Source organism: Phaseolus vulgaris, chromosome 1, assembly GCF_051622355.1.
Source record: "Phaseolus vulgaris cultivar YP4 chromosome 1, ASM5162235v1, whole genome shotgun sequence".
NCBI lineage: Eukaryota > Viridiplantae > Streptophyta > Magnoliopsida > Fabales > Fabaceae > Phaseolus > Phaseolus vulgaris.
In genome coordinates this window covers 40567264-40589996 of record NC_143498.1, presented here as the reverse complement: position 1 = coordinate 40589996, position 22733 = coordinate 40567264, and the positions used below count along the sequence as shown (strand labels likewise).

The 22733-nt window shown below is 34.2% G+C and overlaps 2 protein-coding genes and 1 pseudogene across 2 annotated transcripts; all 3 read right to left on the bottom strand.

Annotated features, from left to right (window-relative positions):
• Positions 1–754: 754 nt before the first annotated feature.
• On the bottom strand, positions 755–6193 carry LOC150029628 (uncharacterized; annotated as a pseudogene).
• Positions 6194–8314: 2121 nt separating this feature from the next.
• On the bottom strand, positions 8315–11146 carry LOC137814042 (putative disease resistance protein RGA3). The gene has a single exon (XM_068616577.2). It carries the CDS (start codon positions 11105–11107, stop codon positions 8471–8473), a length of 2637 nt encoding a protein of 878 aa, XP_068472678.1. The 5' UTR covers positions 11108–11146; the 3' UTR covers positions 8315–8470.
• Positions 11147–11759: 613 nt separating this feature from the next.
• Positions 11760–18733, bottom strand: LOC137814041 (magnesium-chelatase subunit ChlH, chloroplastic). Its single transcript, XM_068616575.1, has 5 exons — positions 16902–18733; positions 16583–16665; positions 13473–15275; positions 12644–13120; positions 11760–12291 (listed from the first exon to the last, which is right to left on the bottom strand). The coding sequence occupies exons 1-5, from the start codon at positions 18304–18306 to the stop codon at positions 11914–11916; spliced, it is 4146 nt and encodes a 1381-aa protein (XP_068472676.1). The 5' UTR covers positions 18307–18733; the 3' UTR covers positions 11760–11913.
• Between the last annotated feature and the right edge of the window lie 4000 nt (positions 18734–22733).

Sequence of the window (22733 nt, the reverse complement as noted above, 5' to 3'; positions counted from 1 at the left end):
ACTTGTTACAGATGAATATCTGAAATCAATACAAGTAGAATCCTATTCCAGCACCTTGATCAATCACAAAAACTCTTAAGAAATCTCAGCACTTTGAAAAAACTCTCTTAGAAAAACTTTGTCAACAGATTCTTAATTCTTAAAACTGTTTTTCTGAATATATTCAAAGATATAGTTTGTTATCAAATCTTAACAAACTCTTAAATTGCATTAAAAGATTGGTCAAAGCATTTAATGACTGAAGCGTATACAGTTAAAGCATTTAAAGCTCAGTCAAAGAAAACAATTTTTCTGTTATGGTCCCAAAACAAACAATCGGTTGTTTCCTCGAATCAATCGGTTGTTTTGGTACTTAACAATTTCAACTATTTGAAAACAGTTTTCAATCTTTCTCAAAACACCTAAGTATAAACAATCGGTTGTTTCGACAAAACAATCGGTTGTTTCAACTTAGTTTGAAAAACATTTTACTTTTATAAAGATTGAGATGCTAATTGCTTGAGATTTAATACAAGGGTGTTTTACAACATATAAACTACCCCAGAACAAAGCTTAAACAAGCACAGCAACATCAAGCAAAGCAGGGGCTTCAACATCCTTCAAAGTATTTGGATTCTTCAAAACATTGAACATCACAAGGTTCAACACATACTACTAAATCAAAACAAAATTAAAGACACATTTCAAAACAAAACACTGGGTTGGCTCCCAGCAAGCGCTCGTTTAACGTCATATAGCTTGACGCCTGATTTACTTAAGGATCATTAAAGTGGATCATAGTGGTGTGCCTTTCAACTTCACCACCAAAATAATGCTTCAATCTTTGTCCATTAACCACCCAACTTCTTTTTGAGACAGGATCTTCCAATTCCACTGCTTCATATGGTTTTACTTGTTTGACTTGGAATGGTCCTGACCATTTTGATTTGAGTTTTCCAGGGAAAAGCCTCAACCTGGAATTAAATAACAACACCAATTGACCTGGTTCAAAAGTTCTTTTCAAAAAATTTCTGTCATGATAAAATTTGACTCGATCTTTATAAAGTTTGGAAGATTGGTAAGCATTGAATCTCATTTCTTCAAGTTCATGAAGTTGCACTTTTCTCTTCTCTCCAGCAACTTTAGGAACAAATTTTAGAAACTTGTTTTCCCAGTATGCTTTGTGTTCCAGTTCTACCGAAAGATGACATGCTTTACCATAAATCAATTGGAATGGAGACAGAGATGTAGGTGTCTTAAATGTTGTTCTATAAGCCCAGAGAGCTTCCTCAAGCTTGTTAGACCAATCCTTTCTGGAAGAAGCTACTACTTTTTCCAAAATCTTCTTAATTTCCCTGTTAGAAACCTCTGCCTGACCATTAGTTTGAGGATGGTAGGTTGTTGCTACTTTATGTCTAACTCCATAATGTTCTAAAACCTTTTGAAGTTGAGCATTACAAAAATGTGAATCTCCATCACTTATCAAAACTCTAGGAGTACCAAACCTGGTGAAAATATTTCTCTTGAGAAATTTGATTACAGTTTTGGCATCAGCTTTCTGAGTTGCAGCTGCTTCCACCCATCTAGAGACATACTCAACTGCTAGTAAGATATATTCATTTGAGAATGATGATGGCAGTGGTCCTATAAAATCAATTCCCCAACAATCAAATATTTCAATTTCTTGAATGTTCTGCAATGGCATTTCATGCCTTCTTGTAATAGCTCCAGTTCTTTGACAACTATCACACTTCTGAACATGTTCATGTGCATCTTTGAACAGAGTTGGCCAATAAAATCCAGATTGTAACACTTTAGTTGTTGTCCTTTGTCCATTGAAATGACCTCCATATGGTGAATTGTGACAATGCCATAGAATATTTTTAGCTTAATTTATTGTAACACATCGCATTATCAAATTATTTGCACCAATTTTGAATAGATAAGGATCATCCCATAAATAGTGATTAGCATCTTTGAAAAACTTTTTCTTTTGATGCCATCCAAAATCTTCAGGAACTACCCCTGCAGCTTTAAAATTTTCCAAATCTGCAAACCATGGCCTTTCTTGAATTGCAAGGAGTTTTTCATCAGGAAACTCATCTATCACTTTTAATTCAAGTGCAGTTACTTCCTCATTTGCAAGTCTTGATAGGTGATCTGCCACATTGTTTTCACTGCCCTTTTTATCCTTTATTTCTAAATCAAATACCTGCAGCAGAAGAATCCATCTTATTAGTCTTGGCTTGGAATCTAATTTTGTGAACAAGTACCTAATTGCAGCATGGTCAGTAAAAACAATCACTTTAGAACCAATAAGGTAAGATCTAAATTTTTCAAATGCATACACTATAGCAAGCAATTCTTTTTCAGTAGTTGTATAATTACTTTGAGCATCATTTAAGACTTTACTTGCATAGTGTATCACATGAAAATTTTTCTCTTTTCTTTGCCCCAATACTGCTCCTATTGCATAATCACTAGCATCACACATAAGTTCAAAATGATAAAGCCAATTAGGTGCAGTGATTATGGGTGCTGAAATGAGTTTTTCTTTTAAATTCTTAAAAGCAATTAAACAGTTTTCATCAAAATTAAATGCAGTATCCTTATTCAGTAAATTGCAAAGAGGTTTTGCAATCTTTGAAAAATCCTTGATGAATCTCCTGTAAAAACCAGCATGACCCAGAAAACTTCTGATTCCTTTGATGTTGATTGGTGGATGTAGTTTTTCAATAACTTCAACTTTGGCTCTATCTACCTCAATACCTTTGCTAGAGATTTTGTGTCCTAAAACTATACCTTCTCTCACCATAAAGTGACATTTTTCCCAATTGAGGACAAGATTGGTCTCCACACACCGTTTTAGTACGGTAGCTAAATTCTTCAAACAAGAACTAAAAGTAGCTCCATAAACAGAAAAATCATCCATGAAAACTTCAATTCCCTTTTCTAAAAGATCTGCAAAAATAGCAAACATGCATCTTTGAAAAGTTATTGGAGCATTACACAATCCAAATGGCATCTTTCTATATGCAAAAATACCAAAAGGACAAGTGAAAGCAGTCTTTTCTTGATCTTCTGGATTTACAACAATTTGATTATAACCTGAATAACCATCCAAAAAGCAGTAATAAGCTTTGCCTGCCAATCTCTCCAGCATTTGATCCATGAAGGGTAGTGGAAAATGATCTTTTCTTGTGGCTTGATTGAGTTTTCTATAATCAATACACATCCTCCAACCTGTGACTGTTCTTGTTGGAATTAACTCATTTTTGTCATTATGAATTACTGTCATGCCACCTTTCTTTGGAACTACTTGCACATGACTGACCCAGGCACTATCTGATATAGGATAAATCATCCCTGCTCCGAACAGCTTCTGAACTTCTTTCTTTACTACTTCCTTCATAGTAGGATTTAGGCGTCTTTGAGGTTGAGCTACAGATTTGAAGTCTTGTTCCATGTCAATTTTGTGCATACAATAAGAAGGACTTATGCCTTTCAAATTAGATAGAGTCCATCCTATTGCTCCTTTATTTGACTTTAACACTTTCACTACTTCCTATTCTTCTTCTGCTGTTAGAGAGTTGCTGAGAATGACTGGTTTCTCCCCATTTTCTTCCAGAAAAACATATTTCAAATGAGTTGGTAGTTGTTTCAATTCTATCTTCTGAGGTTGAGAAATTTCTTCTTTGATTAGATTTTGCTTTTGACTAGCATCATAAAGAATCTCTTTAGCCTTATCTAACTCTTCAACACAGTCCTATATTTCTTTTCTTTCCACTTCATCTATGTCTTCAATTCTATCCATGATAACTTTCATTGAAGGTTCAACTGTTAAACAATTTTTTTGAGTTTCAAAACAAATATCATCAATCACATCCACTCTGAAACACTCTTTTTGATCATTTGAATACTTCATTGCTTCAAAAACATTGAAGCTTACTTCTTCATCTTGAACACAAACCTTTAATTTTCCTTTGTCTACATCAATTATAACTTTGGCAGTTTTCATAAATGGTCTTCCCAATATCAAAGGTACTTCAGCATCTTCTTCAATATCCATAACAACAAAATCTACTGGAAAGAGAAATTTATCCACCTTTACCAACAAATCTTCAACTATTCCATGTGGATATTTGATTGATCTATCAGCCAACTGCAAAGTCATTCTTGTTGGTCTCACTTCTACATCTCCAATTTTCTTCAGCATTGATAAAGGCATCAAATTAATACTAGCTCTAAGATCCAATAATGCCTTTCCAACAGTGAGATTTCCTATAGTAACTGGCAAAGTGAAATTCCCAGGATCTCTGGATTTCTGTGGTAATGATTTTTGAATTATAGCACTACATCCAGCTTCCAATTCAACCATTTCCTTGTCATTGAACTTTCTTTTCTTTGTCAATAATTCCTTCATGAATTTAGCATATGTAGGCATCTACTCTAAAGCTTCAGTAATAGGAATGTTAATTTGCAATCTTTTGAGAATATCCATAAATCTTGCAAATTGTCTTTCTTTGTCTTTCTTTGTAGGAGCATGTGGATAAGGTACATCTTTTATAGGAACACTCCTCTCTTGTTTTTCACTTTTTTGATTTTTTTCTATTTTCTCTCTAATATCTACAACATCTTCCTTATTCCTTCCTTATTCCTTCCTTCTCCTCCCTCACACTCAATCTGTTCTTTTTCATTTTCTCTCTCACTTAAAACCTCTTCCTCAACAACTAAATTATCTCCAATTCCTTTTCCTGTAACTTTCCCACTTCTAGTGGTGATAGACTTGCAATGCTCTTTGGGATTGGTTTGTGTATTTGCTGAAAATTGACTTCCTTGATTTATCAGCTAACTGTTTAGCCAGCTGCCCCACCTGTGTCTCTAAATTTCTTATTGATGCTTCAGTATTTTTCTGATTAGATAGAGAGGCTGGCATGAATTTCTCAAAAGTATCCTCCAATTTGGATGTTCTCTCATGAACGGAAGGATAATATGGTTGTTGCTGATAAGGAGCTTGTCTGTTAGATGATCCAGCCTCTTGCTTCCACCCAAATCCTTGATTTGGATTATTCCTCCATCCTTGAGTCATGTTATTTGGATAATTATATGCAAAGCCACCTTGCCTTCCTTGATTATTCATATATTAAACCTCTTCCTCTGATGGATTTTGGTAAGAGCATTGGCCATTAAGATGATCTCCCCCACAAAAATCACACTTCAAAGCTTGATTCTGAATTGAAGGAGAATTTACTACATGTAATTGTTGAGGCAGTTTTGACATTTGCTTGGTTAATGCCTCAATTTGCTGAGTCAAAATCTTGTTTTGTGCTAAAATTGCGTCTGAAGTACTAAGATCCATCACTCATTTCTTTTGCACTGTATATCTATCATGTTGAGCTTGGTAATCTGTTGAGGCAAAGGCATCAATGATTCTTGTAGCTTGTTCTGCATCAACACTCATCATTGTACCTCCTACTGCAGCATCCAAGATCATTTTAGTATCAGGCCTCAAACCATTGTGGAATATGTTCAACTGAGCAATACCCTCAAAGCCATGATTAGGACATCTTCTTAACATCACTTTAAAGTATTCCCAAGCTTCACAAAAAGGTTCTTTTGGCCCTTGCCTGAATGTGAAGATATCAGACTTAGCCTTGATATATCGAGAGAGTGGGAAGAATCTGTGTAGGAATTTCTCTTCTACATCATTCCAGCTACTTAGACTCTGGTTTGGATGCGACTTTAACCATTCTTTTGCTTTGTCTGCAAGTGAGAAAGGAAATAGACGCAGATAAACAGATTAAATATCATTTTCCTCGAAGCCCATGGTCCCAACCAACTCATAAAATGTGGATAGATGAGTATAAGGGTCTTCATGATCCATTCCAGTGAATTGATGAGTGATGACTAAGCTAAGAAAAGTTGGCTTCATTTCTAATGATTTGGTGGCAGGAGGTATGGCTATGCTAGAGAAATGCCTCGGTCCTTGTTGCATAGCATAGTCTCCCAATGTCCTTCTAGGTGGATTTTGTCTATTATCAGCCATTTGGAACTCTGTTTGATTGTGTGAGTTGAGAGTGTTGGAAGATTCTCCTTTTGCTTGTCCTTGCTTCTTCTTTTCTTCTCTCTTCTTGCTCTGGTTTTTTCTAGCTGTCTTCTCAATTTCTGGATCAAATTCCAATTGATCTTCAGGAACCTGTCCCCTTAATAACATGTATCTAAGACAACTCAAGCAAGGATTAGCACAGGATAAAAGAATAAGATCTAAACAAGTGTCTATTCACAAAGAAAACAAACTATTCACAATACTCAATAAGTTATACTTCAGAAATTCTTAAAAGAAATTGTTCCCCGGCAACGGCGCCAAAAACTTGTTGATATTTCTTGGCAAGTGTACCGAATCAACTGTAATATAGTACTCTTTAAAGTACGAATGTCGAACCCACAGGGAACAATTCTAATTAAGATGCTCTGTTTTAAAACTCATCAAGTATAGAAAATAATTTTGATTGTTGAGAACTTGTTCATAACCAAATTAAAGATTTCAAAGTAACTAAGAGATATAGGGTTTGATTCAACCAAATACAAAACTAACTTATCAATTATAGAAAAAGATATTGGGATTGAATTGCGTCTATCTCAATCATCTGTATTTTGAATAATACAATATATAATACTCAAAACAACTTATTCTTGATGCATAATTTAAAGCCATTCATCTTGATTCCTCATAGATGAAATTCATAAGATAATTTCTCAAACACTGATTCCTCAGATATTTAACAAATTATCCAGCTTTAGGAACATAATTATAATGCAATCAATAACCTGGAATCTATTCCTAGCATTACAAGTTATCAAGTATTTTCGTTTATTTCAGATCCTTAAAGGTACTTTCCAGTTAAATTTAAGGATCAAAATCAAGACTCTATTGATCAGACAGAATCAAGCAATAAGCATAAAACGAAAATACCAAGAACAAGTAGAAAAGAGAATTTTATATATATCACCAAGAATACATTTGATCAAGGTAAATTATATTCAATCCCAAGTTAGAAAGAACTTAGCCACTCATGACAGCTCCTCCAATCTTCATTCTTGATCTGGATTGCATAAGAAGGGCTGATCTGAGCAAGTTCTTCTCCTAAGAACAGAGGTTTCTTCTCTTTCTCTCACTAGTCTCTCTCTATAAAAACCCAATCTTTTTCCACCGCTGGTTTTGAGTTATGTTTCAAAATTTATATAATCAACTTTAGCTCAAGCTAGCCCATTTTAGCTTAAGCTAGATCTTTCGGTGCATTTTTAGCTTGAGCTAGCGATTCTAGCCTGAGCTAGATCAGTACTGCACCTTTAATCAACTCTGGACAGATTGTACTGCACCTTTAATCAACTCTGGACAGTTTTAGCTTGAGCTAAATCCTCTAGCTTGAGCTAAATCTTCTTGTGATCCAATTAAGTTTTTACTTTTTTTTTTCTTTCAATGCCAACTTGAATACATTCTTTCAATGCTTCATATTCATCTGCAATTTACACAAAAATTGAGATTAAATTTCTTCATTTGTTTCTTGGTTCAAAATATATAATCAGATTCAATAATTCTCAGATTAGGGTAATTTTCTTACATTAAGCAACAATTAAGTTCCAAAGTGTTCAATTTTCTCAATCATAAAAACTGCACATTGGCACTTATCAAACTTTTGTTAATTTGCTGAAGTTTTAGAATAAACCTTTAGAATTGAACAAAGGTTGAAAAAACCTCTGTTATTTTGATGAGATTTTAGAATAAACCTTTGGAATTTAACGAATGTTTAAAAAACCTCCGTTATTTTTTTTGAGATTTTACTATAAACTTTTGGAATTTAACTAAGGTTATAAAAGCCTCCATTATTTTGTTGAGGTTTTAAAATAAATCTTTAAAATTTAACGAATGTTAAAAAAACTCCGTTATTTTGCTAAGCTTTTAAAATAAACCTTTAAAATTTAACGATGGTTAAAAAAACCTCCATTATTTTTTAAAATAACTTTTTGAACTTAACGAAGGTTAAAAACCTTCGTTAATTAAATCAATAAACCTTCGCTAAATAACTTCCATTAAAAAAAAATCTTGTAGTGATAGTTGACGTTTGACCAAAATAATCGTCGTTTAAATATACCTTATAACTACGGTTGTGAGTGATCATCTATCGTCTACGAGCTTTTCTGCACTAGTGTATATTGAAAATAGAACTAATTTTTATAATATACCTTTAACTTTCATTTTAATCAGATTTTTATCAAGGAGCAGATTCAGGTTACGGAGAGACATGCGCAACAAAAAATCCAACCAACCCATATCTTTTATCTCAAATTGATTATGGAAATATTCAACATACCAGCTATAAAAGTGTAAAGATCTGTTAAGATGGCCACAAAATAATATTAATGTTAGATGATTTCATACATGATCTGATTTTAAAGTGCAGCTCCCATGGTGTGCATCATTTCAATTTTACTAAGTGCATTTCAAGCGCAGTCGTGAAAGCATTTGAAAAAGGAGTTTCCTTTTTCTTGTTTCTCCAATGGAAACACATTTGATGTGAGAGATAAAGGACCAGTACTCACCAGACTGTGGTTCACATTTTCGACCCAATTCAGGGCAACCATCTATGATCAAATCTTCAAGGGCTCGTAGACGATGCATCTCACTTGGAAGATGCAACAACTGAGGACAGTTAACAATATGGAGCATCTTAAGATCAGTCATTGTGTTAAGCCACTCAGGAAGCTTCTCAAGACAATGAAAATTTGAAATTAACAATGTTCTCAAAGTGTTGGAGGCTCCTTGAATCCATTGAGGCAATGTCTGTTGCCGTGCACATTGCTCAATATGCAAATATTTCATCATCAATCTTTGGATTGGTCTTTCGCTGTTGAAGGACAGGTTTAGCATCACGCACCTTGTTACAATCAGAACCTCAAGTTTAGGGAGAAGATGAAGAGGTAAGGACTCTAGGTTCCCACATGATTGAATGATCAAAACTTTAAGGGATGGGAGTTGTGCTTGTGCTCCTTGGAACAAAAACTTCAAATTGTCACTGTATTCAAAAATCAAAGTATGGAGACTGTTCAAGCTTGCAAACTCATCCTCTAACAAAATAGACTGTTTTGTGGTTATATACAATTTTCGGAGTCTGATTAACATCCCTAATCGTTTAGGCAATGTTTCAAGGCCCAAGCATCTTCTTAAAGACAACATTTGTAAGTTTTGGAGTTTGCAAAAAGAATTAGGAAGTCTTTTTATGCTACAATTATTATCAAGACTGAGAGCTCGCAGATGCTCCAATTTAGCAATTGAATTAGGAAGTGTCTCAAAAAAGGAATCACTTAAATCTAAATGACGTAAGTATTTGTATCTTTTTATCCATGTTTCCAAAAGATATTCACTGCCAACACCCACTCCATCAACGGGAAATATTATAGTTCTCACACCTCTGAACTTGGGGAACAAAGTATGGCTTAGTGAGTCATTTTCAACGACTGATATATGCCTTACTTGCTCAGGTATTTTGCGAGTATGGGAGTTCACCATTAGAAACTCCTCTTTAGCAACATACAACGAAAGATCATGTACCAAATCATGTAGTTTAAAATAGTACACTGTGCCAAAGTCCTCAAAGTCCTCCAGAAATGATCTTGAATATAACTCATATATATATAGTTTTCCAACATTCTCTATCTTCTGACTTCCAAATGGTGATCGAAGTAATCCAAGTGTGACCCAAAAGTTAGCCATTTCTGCACTGGTAAAGCCAAAATCTTTAGGATAAAGAGAAAAGAAAGCAAAACAGTGCCTCAAATAGGATGGCATTTGATCATAGCTCAACTTTAGGGAAGGTAAAATGTCATCTTCCTGTTGTTTTAGGTTCCATAGCTCATGGTCTCTCATAACTTCCCATCTTTCTAAATCAAAAACCGAGAACAGGGAACTTCCTGAAGTTTTCAGTGCTAGTGGAACCCCTCCGCACTTTTTCACTATTTCTTTTCCAATCTCCACTAGATTTGGGTGTTCTTTTTCTTCACCTTCCTTAAATGCCCATTTGAGAAACAGAGATAAGCAATTCTCCGCAGAAAGACCTTCTAAAACATACGAGGGAACAGTGCCCATCATGGAAGCAATTGAGTGGCTTCGTGTTGTCACTATGATTTTGCTTCCAATTGCACCAACTTTAATTAAATCTTTCAACTCTATCCATTTTGCACGATCATCATTCCATACATCATCCAAGACTAGTAGATACTTCTGGCAAGAAAGTTTGTGTCTAAGACGACTTTGTAACTGCTCAATATCTAAATTGTCAATGCTTTCTTGGGGAACAACAGAAATGGTTGGATCAGAAGCAGAGTTGATGATTTTAACAACTATCTGCCTTATGTCAAAGTCATCAGAAATACACACCCACATCTTCAACGGGAAAAGATCATCCATTCTCTTATCATTGAACACCAACTTTGCTAGTGTCGTCTTCCCCAACCCTCCAAAACCTACTATGGGAATAACACAAACACTTTGATCTCCATAACCATCACCATGAGGGTGAGGTTGCATCAAAAGCTTGATAGTTTCTTCCCTATCCTTCTCCCTTCCTATAACCCCTGAAGCATCAACATGAGAATAAGTCATTTCTCTCCTTTGCAGACGGCTGTGTTCAACATCAATCCTCTCAAGACCAAACTTTCTCCCATCAGCTGCTATCTTATCCAATCTACGCCTAACATTTTTTATTTGCCTAGCCATCCTAAAACGGAAAACAAGAGAATTAGATGAAGAAAAGAAGTGGTCTACCTTCATCCTGGTGCTGCCTGAAGCTTTGAGAACTTGTTTTCTCAGGCTTTGGCACTCAAATCCATCCAACACATCTTCAGTATCTAGGCATACGTTTTGAATCTGCCTGAGCCATTCACGCAACCCATGCTTCTTCTCCTTCTTCTCCTCAGCATCCAAGAGCACGCCCTTTACAATTAACAAGGTGTCTCTCAGACCTTGCACATCCTCGTACAGATCAAAGGCTCGAGAAACTTCTTCATAAAGATTAGATGCAAGCTTCCCCAGCAGTGATTCAGCAATTTCGAAGACAAAATATTCGGCCATGTTCTTGGTGAAATGGCAGAAAGTATTGTTATACAAGTTTGTGTTTGTGGGGATTGGCCTTCCATGTCCATTATACCCGTATAGTCTTATGACAAGTCAACAAATAGAGCTGAAGTCTCTCAGTCAATTTTCACTGTTTAAGGTTAAATGTTACTTTTAGTTGTTTATCTTTTGGTGTTAAGTCAACGGATTGAGTTTAAGTCTGAAGTATTTCATATCTTTTACAAGGTTTGTGTTTTAATGTTTTAATTAAAACGTTAAATAGATTAAGAGAGTTTTAAAATTCTCAAATTAGTATTTTATGTTTTTAAATAGTTCATTTCTTTTACGTTCTATTTTTTAAGAAGTTTCATTTATATTCTTTTCAATTAAAATGTTAAAAAATTAATGGACACATAAGTCAAGTAGGACTACTACGTAAACAATAAGTTGGTGACTCTCCTTTTTTAATATACTATTCATCTTGCTGGAGTGGACCGGTGTCACTTGAAATCCTAACAATTAGTTACAGTCAATTGTATCAACCAACAATGTTGTGCAGAAAATTTTAGTTTTTACATGTGGAAGTTTAATATTATCTTATTAAACTTAATAGCTAGGTTTATATTCATTATCAAATTCTTTTCATGCAAGAAAATAATCAAGCCATCAATTTTGAACCAAAACCTTTATTTGTTCACAGGGGTTGGAGTTCAGAACTGCACAGAGACATGATCTCAAAAAATGATAAAAGTAAACAAAATCACATTAGAAAAGTGTTTTTCTTCTTCACTGTTGTATAGTCTTCTCAATAGTAGCTATGAAGTTCAACGATCAATGCCTTCAATTTTGTCTTCCACCTCCGAATACAACTGCTTGAGCTTCTCAATATTGTCTTCTGAAGTTTCCCAGTAACCACGTCCATTGGCTTCCAAGAAAGTCTGCACCAGCTTCCTGAAGGAGTTTGGATTAGTGTTCATGAGCTTGTTCAGCATTTTCTCATCTTGAATGAATGTTGTGTTGGCTTCTTCGTACACCCAGTTGTCAACTTGGCCTGAAGTTGCACTCCATCCCACTGTGTTGGTTAGTCTCTTCTCAATCTCACGAACACCCTCATATCCAGTAGACAGCATGCCTTCATACCACTTTGGGTTCAACAGTTTGGTTCTTGCGTCAAGTCTAACTGTCTCAGAAAGTGTGCGTACCTGAAAAATAAAATATGTATCCAGAAGGTCATAACAATCCTTTGACATCTACAATACAAAGGTCCTGCTTCATTTAAAATTGATAAACATTTGGAAGAAAGAAAAGGTAGAATGAATTAAGCTTCTTTCGTATGTTAAAAATCAACTTTCTGAAGTTAAACGAGAGAAAGTTGAAGGGTATAAGTTTGTTTTAGTTTATAGAGAAGCTTAATTAATTTTACTTCTCATGTAGGTATTTGTTGAATAGTTTATCCAAATACCTTAGACTCAATGTGATTTGAGGATCTTTTCTACTTTGGAGAAATGTCAAACCACACTTGAAAAATAGGAGATTCAATGGAACAATGTATACCTGAGCATTAGCAGTAGTTGTATCGGCAACGTATGCACTGGGCTTTTTCCCATCTTTCCTTAGATTTTGAACCAGATTAGTTGGGTCTGAGTCAAAGTAATGACTAACATCAGTGAGGGAAATTTCTGATGAATCAAGGTTTTGGAATGTGGCATCTGCTGTGCTTAGAGCCATCTCAAAGACTTTTCTTTTCTCAGTCATGCCAGCACCAGGGGCATCAGAATCAAAAGCAAAAGACTTTCTGCTAAGATACATGTCCTGAAGCTGCTTCTCATCATTCCATGAAGAATTCTCCACAGCCAGGTTTATGTTTGAGGAGTAGGAGCCGGAGGCGTTGGAGAAGATCCTTGTTGCTGCTTCTCGAACATCAACTCCAAGGGCTTGAGCTTGTTCTGACGCATGCTTTCTTACATAGTTTTGCTCTGCTGGTTCATCTAATTCAGCAACCATCTTCACTGCTCTGTCTAGAAGGTTCATCTGAGTAATGAATAGATAAAAAAAATGAGCAACCAAAGCAATGTAGCAACAAACAGCCTAATAAACAAAATGTTAGATAGCTCTTGTGCAAAACTTTTAACTCAATCATCATCAGAGTTTTTTATGAAGCAACCGTACGCTTTCAATCCAATGAAGGATACTAATCATTGAGATGTGAGAAAAAGGTTGGAACTCGGAAATATTTTCCAGTAACCAAATTAAAATATGAAGAGTGCAACTGCAAGTTGCAATTCTAAACAATAATGGCAATATTTCACAAAATGATGTAACACGAGAAATACTAAATTGGTCTAAACCCCCATTAATAGAAAAACAGCAAAAGAAGTAATACCTGATTGATGAAAAGGTCTCTAAACACTCCTGAGCAATTAACAACAACATCAATCCTAGGCCTTCCAAGCTCTTCAAGACTGACGGGTTCCACCCGGTTTACCCTGCCAAAAGCATCAGCCACTGGCATCACACCAATCATCCACAAGACTTGACCCAGTGATTCACCATATGTTTTAATATTATCAGTTCCCCACAATACAAGTGCAATTGTCTCGGGATATTTTCCACCGTTCTCAGCCTTCTGCCTTTCAATCAACCTCTCTACCACTATTTTGGCACTCTGCATTGCAGCAGTTGTAGGAATAGCTTGTGGGTCCAGGGCATGAATATTCTTTCCTGTTGGCAAAACTTTAGGATTTCTTATTGGATCACCACCAGGCCCTGGCTCCACATATTTACCTTCCAAGGCTTGCTTTAAACTTCCCACTTCATTATCAGCCACAACCAACTTCAAGCAGTCTCCCAGGAACATAAACAAGGTTCTAAGTTTTTCCCTATCAGCTCGATAAAACTTGGTGTCTGACAAGTACTGAATCCATGGCTCATTTATGCCAAATCCCAGGATTGAGGTAAGCTTACCAGCTACATCAACAACTTGACCCTTATCATTGGTAGTGCGCTCCACAAAGGCAGTGATTGCTCCACGTGATGCCTCTGTTATTTGCCTAAGAAGCTCTACATCCTTCAATATTCCTTTGTTACTGCCTCTATACACATCTTCTATATCTCTTCCTACAGTGTCAGCTAATATTCCTGGAAGAGAAGAAATACCATCTTCAGGACGATCAAGTGCAGCAATGTTCACCAGTGTAGCGACTGCTTCCAAAGCTGAGGGAGGCTCACCAATGATATGAAGCCCACAAGGTAACAGACGAGACTCAATCTCCATGATCTTGGAATACACCTTTCCAACCACCAGATCGCGCTCTTTAGGTGAGATCTCCACACCCTCATCTGGCAATGTCACATCTTTGTCAAGATTACACTGTCTAGCTGTGCTGATAATTGAACTCACAATTTGTGCCCCACGACCAGTGTCTTTGAGGGACTGATATGAGGAGATGAGCTCACTTAACTGCTTAAGACCTTTGTATAGTCCAGCATTTTCTGCAGGAGGAGTCAGATAGCTAATGGTGTTTGCATAACTTCTGCGCTTGGCTATGGTAGCCTCGGAAGGGTTGTTTGCAGCATAGTAATACACATTTGGAATATTACCAATTAGACTGTCGGGATAACATGCATCACTCATCCCCACCTGTTTTCCAGGCATGAATTCAAGGGAACCATGTGTCCCAAAATGAAGAACAGCATCAGCTTTGAAGATTTTCTCAACATAGGAATAAAATGCTGCAAATCCATGATGAGGGCTGGCAGATTTGGAGAAAAGCAGCCTCATTGGATCCCCTTCATAGCCAAATGTAGGCTGAACACCTATGAAGATATTACCATATTGTTTCCCATATACCAACAGATTTTCTCCATCTGCATTCAAATTGCCAGGGGGTTTTCCCCAATTCTCTTCCAGTGCCGTGGAATAGGGAGTCAAATTTTGGTACTCTCGGACGTTCATTTTGTAAGCAATGTTCAAATTTGGACTACTGAATTGAGCTTCTTTGTCATGAATTACTTCTTCAATCAAAGCTTCTGGAGTCTCTGGAAGGCCTTCAACGTTATAACCATCTCTTTTTAGTTCTTTCATAACTGAGTATATAGAGGCAAAGACATTGAGATAGGCAGCAGTTCCCACATTTCCTTTGTCCGGAGGGAAACTGAAGACGGTGATTGCTAGTTTCTTCTCTTCCTGCATGGATGCGATTTCTTAAGTGAATTTCAATAATAAAAGTCAATTGCTCAAAGAGTATAGATCAGATAATGGTGCAAATTAAAAAATGCTGATGAGTGTAAGACAGTAATACTTCAGTTCCCTGCATACAGATGGATTACAGTACAACCAGGATCGAAGACAACAAACAAGATGGGAGAATTTTTTGATACTAAATAAAAAAACAAAAAAAAAAACATGCATGAATAAATTAACATTGTTCCACAACATAGTTTTGAGAAGAAAAAACTTTTATTTCCTACAATTGATGTTCTTCTATTCATAAAGGAAAAGGAATATAGGGAGAAAGCTAACAAGGTTGAAACAAGGAATGGAATATACAGTATAGCAGAAAAAAAATCATAATAGGAAACCTTGTTTCTCTGCCTATTCTCTACCGTTTCAGACTTCTCTATTTCTCTAGATATTTGTTTTGAAAATAACGAGGTTAAAGATGAGACTTCAATGATACTCGCAAATCCAGACCAAAATAAATATAAACTTGAACAGAACGTACATGTTGCCTTTTACTGTAAAAAGACATTGTGAATTGTTTTCAAACAATTGAATTCTTAATCAGACATTACATGCAAGTCATTTCTCCTTTGAGTAAATGTCAAATGAAAATTTCTTTTCCAAGAAGTTATCTTCTAATTCATTGAAATTGACTTTATAATAGATACAGAGAAAATATACAGCAAAGTCATATTGGGTATCAGCTTGAAACAAATAAAATAAAAGGGTTTACTCTATTTTGTCTGAACTTTTTTCCAATTTCTAATTTTAGTTCCTAATATAAATTTTGACAAATCAAAAGTCCCTAGTTTTTTTCTTAGTTTCCACTTTTAGTCGAGCAACTTGTCATGTCATCAAAAAGTCTAGCAGCATTTTCAGGTGTAACTTTTAGTATAAACTATGCTTCTAATCTCACATGTTCCGAAAAGTTAATGGCATCAAACTAGTTGATGAGAAATTAAAAAGTACACATTGTTATTCCTACAAACTCCTTCATAGGAAGGAATACATGTGGTAACAGAAAAAAGTTCTGCGCTTTGACTAGTCAAAATTCAAAATTAGCGAGTAAAAACAGAAATCTGAAAAAATTTAGGGACAACATAGATACTAAACCCATGAGTGTGCGTTTGTAAATAGGATTGTTGTTATTAGACTAAATTGGTACAATTTTAGGACTCTTGCTTGCAAAATTGCCAAATTTGTAACAGGCTTGGTTAAAGTCCGTCTTAAACTGGATAAGTATATATAGAGGTTCAAAAAATGGTAAAAACCTTTGATTTTCTTTTCAATTCAGCCCATTTGATTGCCCTGACGCAGAGTTGTTCCACTCTCTTATGAAGAGCATGAGATTTTCCTGAAAATATATCAATCAATCGTTAAACAAGTGAAAAATTATGCAAAAGGATAAAATTTCAATATCTATACTGATTCTAATATTCATGCTTTTATGGAAATGTTAATTGAAAAGAAAATTCTCCTAGATTCCTATCTAAAGATTAATACTTAAAACATAAAACTTAAGACATCTGCATCATAATAGTCAATACAAAAAGTTAAAAGACGGTTGTAAAGAAAAGAGATCACGATTACCTGTTTTAGGATCTCGACCAGCGAAAACAATTGGCTCCATGCCTCCATCTAGCTCTGGCAGAGCAACTTGAAGAGCAACCTGTATTGGATGCACACCAAGAGTACTGTTGAGCCATTCTTCTGTTGTCTGAAACACCAGTGGCAGGGCAACAATGTAAGGAACATCAAGTTTCATCAAAGCCTCAACCGCCCTTGGATGGTCCTGCCTTGCTGGCCCTCCAACAAGAGCAAAGCCAGTGAGGGATACCACAGAATTCACAAATGGTTTCTTCGTAATTGGATCAATGAAGAACTTCTCCACTGGCCCTGAAAAGTCAAGTCCGCCAGCAAAAATGGGAATGACCTTAGCCCCTCTAGCCTCCATCTCCATGATCACAGCCACATAGTGTCCTTCATCACCAGTCACAATATGACTCCTTTGCAAAACCAAACCAATGACGGGTGCATTCGGGGATTTCAGCTTCTCATTTGCATCCCTTCTGGTACCATACCAATTCAAATACTCCTTCACATCATCATACATACAAGGAGCCAAAGGGTGCCAAATCCCATTGTCCAAGTACAAAACCGGCTCCGAATACTCGATCTTTGCACCTTTCAGTGCTGGAATATAAGATCCAGTAATCATTTTCAGGAAATTCTGCAAGTTATCAGGAGATCCCCCAAGCCAAAATTGCAGACTCAGTATGTAGAGCCTGGCATCCTGAGCTTTATCACTTGGCAAATACTTCAAAACCTTTGGCAATGTCCTCACGAGCTTCAACATGCTGTCGGCAAAGCCAGCAGACTGAGGCTTCTTTCTCTTGAAAAGCTGGAAAAAGGGACTCTTAGATTGCCCAAGTTGTGACATGCTGAAAGAACCCAACTTGTTAAGCCTCATCACTTCAGGCATTGATGGAAACACCAAGACCGCATCAAGCCTGTCCCTTTCTTTCTCCACTGCAGTCTTGATCTTGAGAGCAAGCTCCTCCACAAAAATCAAAGACCCAATGAAGACGTTAGCATCCTCCAAGTCCTTGCAGAAAGCCTTATACGTTGAGGCGTCTCGAAGCTCCTCAACCAAGTAACCCACAACCTCAAAGGAAGCATGTTTCCTTTTACTGTTGAGAGCCAGGACTGCAGCAGTGAGAGATGACTGGTACTGAGCCTCAAGGACCACATACACAATTTTAACTGTTGGCAAGTTTTGGTCATTCTCAGGAATTATTCTACGAACTTCTTGGGTGGTTTGGGTGAATAGACCATTGCCAATACATTTCACTCTCAGAGAGGATTTTGAGCTACCATTATAACCAGTTTTCTTGGGAAGGAAAGAATGAAGAAAAAGATGCTTTTGGGCAAGAGAATGAAGCTGGTCAGGTTTAGAGCTAGGTAGAGTAAATGATGAAGATACTAAAGAAGCCATTGATAATCAAGTTAAGTAGAAAAACAACAAACTGAAGTCTAGAGAAGGGAAAGCAACACAAGCCAAAGCAAAGAGAAAATTGCTTTGAAAGAAAAACTTGGGGCACTGAGGAGCTTGTGCAGTTCTGCTCCCAAAGTTATGCACCCATTTCAAAGGTGTGTTCTTTCTCTTCTTATGTTGGTTTTGGAATGATGAGTAGCTGTTGGATTTTATGTGTTTTGTGTGGATGAAACTGAGAGAAAAATAAGAAGCAGAGAATTGAAAAATAGTTGGTAATTTCAGTTCGTGGTGATAGTTAAGACCACGTGGCCCAATGGATTGTTATACAAATTAAAAAAAAACTTAGAGGTTTTGTTAGTGTCACAGTGTTTATGTGAGTGAGTGACAAGGGGGATGACATGTCCTTGCACTATCTGTTAGCATCATTGCTATATCTCTCTATCTGTTGGGTTTTCATACGATGGAGTTTCCTGAAATCTGATTGGTGGAAGTGGATTTCCTCAAAAGCGATTGTAGAAGAGAGAGAGGAGGAGTGAATATCTGATGATGAGGAAGAGAGAGAAAGAGAGTTTTTATTTTCTTTTGAAGAGGTGGAAGGACTTTTGGCTTGCATGTAGAGATTCTTTGCTTTTAGAATTTGTGTTCCACATTGAAAAGCGTTGTTAAGATATGTTTCGTGTGACCCCAATGGGGCCAAGTAGTTTGTACTTGGTCTTACGTTTGCACACAACTTACCACAAGTTCCCACAGATCGACTATGTTGTTTGTCTCTGTGTTTTTCTCCAAATTGAAATTACGATTTTAATGTTAAGATTGTAATAATGTTTTAAGTGAGTACCTAATGAGTTTACAACAGGTGCTAAAAAATTTTAACATTATTTTTTTTATCAATAATAAAAAATAATAAATGTAAATAAAGAAACGGTTCATTCCTTATACAGAATAATACATATAAATCACTTCCACCTAAAAAAGTTACTCTACAAAACACTTATAACTAAAAGCATCTCTGACGTTACTCAGAAAAACTCCCTAAAAAACAAACAATATATCAAGAAATTATCTATGAGATAAATAATAAATAACATAGATTCCCAATTCTTATGATTCAGCATCAATAAAAAAGTGTCTTGATAATATTTTTTTTATGAATATACAATAAGAAATTTGTTTCTGATATGGAAATTGGATGGTCGGGTTAATTTTATTTTTTTTATAATAGAAAAATTACTGTGGTTTTTTTTTCTCAAGTTGCTTGTAATATTGGCATAAATCTAATTATAATGGATATTCACATGCAATCAAAATAATAACGAATTTATTAAATTTTTAAAAAAAATAACTAAAATTATTTCACATAGATTTAAATCATTTTCACTTGAATAGTCTAAAATTTAAATTAGAGACAACGAAAAATATATTTAACCCAAAAATTAAAGTAATTTTTATATATTTTAATTAAAAAAATAGTATACTCCTTTTATAAAAAAAATCACCAAAATAACTTTTTCTGATATAAAATTTTTGTTCTCACGTTTTTTTCCGCAATAAAAAAAACAAAAAAGCAATGCATTCGTTACTTTATACAACAAATAGAAAGGTAGGCCTTTACCTGAGAATAATTAAATTAGCATTGCCAAATTCCATTTTCGTTTTCCATAGGTTTTGAATATTTTCAGTTTTACTACAAATTCCTATAATTTTAAAAACCTAAATGAAAGAAAGACTGATAAAAAAAAGAATTAAATTCGTTATAATAAATGTTTTTTTGCAGTTTTAAGTGACTAATATTTTTAATTTTAATAAAAAAACTTTTCACTACTATGTAATTTCTAGAAAATAAAAACTATCATAAATTTAGCTGCCACTAAATGTATAAAATGCTATTAAATTTAATTTCGTATCATAACTTCATGATTAATAAACCAAAATGTAATGAAATAAAATTCGTCAAATATTAGTTAAGGTATTAAAAACATAACTTAAAAAAACAATTGTATTAAAAAAAACAAAAACTTCTGTTATATAACAAATGAAAACATGTTAAAAAAACCATGTACTTTAAATAATTAACGATTTACATAAAACCAGTTAAAAGTGAAATAGAAATAAAAAATTATTGTTGAAATCTAGTCCATTTTTTACTGTTACTAAAACCAAAAATTGTCAAATTTTTTTGTATAATAAACTTATTTTACCTATTTATTTTTGTCGTTCCAAATAAATAAATAATTTTAATTTTCTACCACTACAAGACAATCATGAAATAGAAATTAAGTTTAGAAACAAAAAATAATTAGTTGTTAGAGTGACTAAATTAGATATCATTCTAGAGACTAAAAAAAATTTTATTTCTAAATTAGTTTATATTATTGTTAAATGGTTTCTAAATTGGTATCTAATTAGCGACCAAAGTTTTTGCTACCAAATTTAGAATCTAAATAATTGGTAGTTAAAACTTTGGTAGCTAATTAGATACCAATTTAAAAACTATTTAACAATAATATAAATTAATTTAGAAACCAAAAAAAAATTTAGTCTCAAAAATGGTATCTAATTTAGTCACTATAGTAACTAATTATTTTTTGTCTATAAAATTAGTTTCTATTTCATGATACTTAGAAAAAGAAGGTACCTTTTTTAGTCTTTGGAGATCCAACCAAAATAAAGAAAAATAATTATACAAGGATACCAAAAAATTGATACATAATTATTGTTAAAATTTAATAAAAAAAGTATGAATTAAAATTAAAAAATTAATTATAAAAAATTATTTTATAAAATTTAAAATAATATTAATAAATTATTTTAAAATTAAAATTTAATTTATTTAAATAATTAACTGTAAATTATGTACATGTTTTCTACATATAAATTTAAAAAAAAAAATAACAAGAATTGGAATGCAACATATTTAAAAATTTATTATAACTAAGTTGTTATTCCTTTGTTATGGAATATACTATTTTCCCTTAACTAGGATTTTATCCTTAAGATGAATTTTCCTAACAAGGTTTTAAGGAAAAAAAATTCTTAAAACAAATTTTCTTCTCGGTATTCTATCAATGATTCTTTAAAGACATTCTTATTTGTTTTGTAGTCAAAATTATTAAATGTTGGATAAAATATTTGAGTAAAATATATACAATGCTCTTAAATTGGATAAAAGATTTCACACCTAAGATAAAAGGTTTCGGAAAATCCAAAACAATAGGATAAAATTGTTTAATAAAAGTTAAACATATTCAAATGAAATTTACTTAAGTTAGACCAATATGCTTAGCTACATTGAAAATAGAAACATCAAAGAAAAAAATGTTTATCTATCACCTATATTTGATGAAGAAAATGAGATGAACAATGGTGTTAACCCAAAATTCAAAAGTTCTTTACAAACTTTTTTTAATATTAAAGTGAGAGATACTCTTGATTGTGAAAATTGTAAATATGTTTTATGCTTCAAGAATATCATTTTATTTAGCAAGAAGTCTTTATTATAAAAGTGCATTTTCTTATGCAGCTAATACTTTTAATCTTGGTAAACATATAATAAATTGAGAGACACTTACTTTCAAAAGAAATAAATCATGTAGAAAACCTTCTGCAAGAAATGTGTGAAAATTGTTAGTGATGGGTGGAGTGATCTTTAAATAAAACCACTTATGAATTTTATGATTATCACTTAGATTGGAGTAATGTGTTTTAAAGTCAATAAAAGCATCCGGTGAGATAAAGGGTCATTTTCAAACTTAGGAATAAAAGGGCCATTTTCAATAGCATCCCATATTCCTCTATCAAGAGATTCAACAAAGATTTTCATTATAACCTTCCAAAATTGGTAGTTCCAACCACAAAACAAAGGCAACAAGTACACTCATAGAATTGGAATTTCCTCCAATCTATTGGACTTCTTGTGTAGTGCACATCTTGAATCTTGCATTGAAAAATACTTGTGCAACAAAAAATACTAAAATAAATAATGATACTTATAAACAATGTCTCATATCTCACAAATTACTCATGATGCTACCTTTATTAAAAACTTTATTGTGGACACTCTATGAGATTATCAATGTTCAATAACTTCAAAGAGATGGTTATTCTAGATGAATGGTCTTCTTACAAAGAGGATAATGTGAATAGTGCACAATTTCTGAAATAAACTTTGTTCATTGATAATTGGTGGATGAAAGTTGATTATATAGTTGATTGTATTCCCCCTACTTGATTCAATGATTGAAAATATGAGAAAGATCATATACCAACATGAAAGAAAGACAAAAGTTGAACATTTATCATTGTTTAGGTAGTAAAGTCAATATTGTTAGAATATATGGCCTTAAACAAGAGGGGGGTGAATTGTTTATAAGAGATTTTCGAAAACTTTTGAAGGTTTAATGAAACTCTGTGAAGAAATCTAGAAGAGG

Bases quoted from the DNA above. Each gene is read 5' to 3' on its own strand.
- LOC137814042 (XM_068616577.2), bottom strand. From the start codon at position 11,107: ATGGCCGAATATTTTGTCTTCGAAATTGCTGAATCACTGCTGGGGAAG.
- LOC137814041 (XM_068616575.1), bottom strand. From the start codon at position 18,306: ATGGCTTCTTTAGTATCTTCATCATTTACTCTACCTAGCTCTAAACCT. The intron at 16,666-16,901 runs GTAATCGTGATC...ATATATTTTCAG, and splicing joins TGGTCGAGATCCTAAAACAG to GAAAATCTCATGCTCTTCAT. The intron at 13,121-13,472 runs GTATTACTTCTT...TTCATTACTCAG, and splicing joins GAGACCTTTTCATCAATCAG to ATGAACCTTCTAGACAGAGC.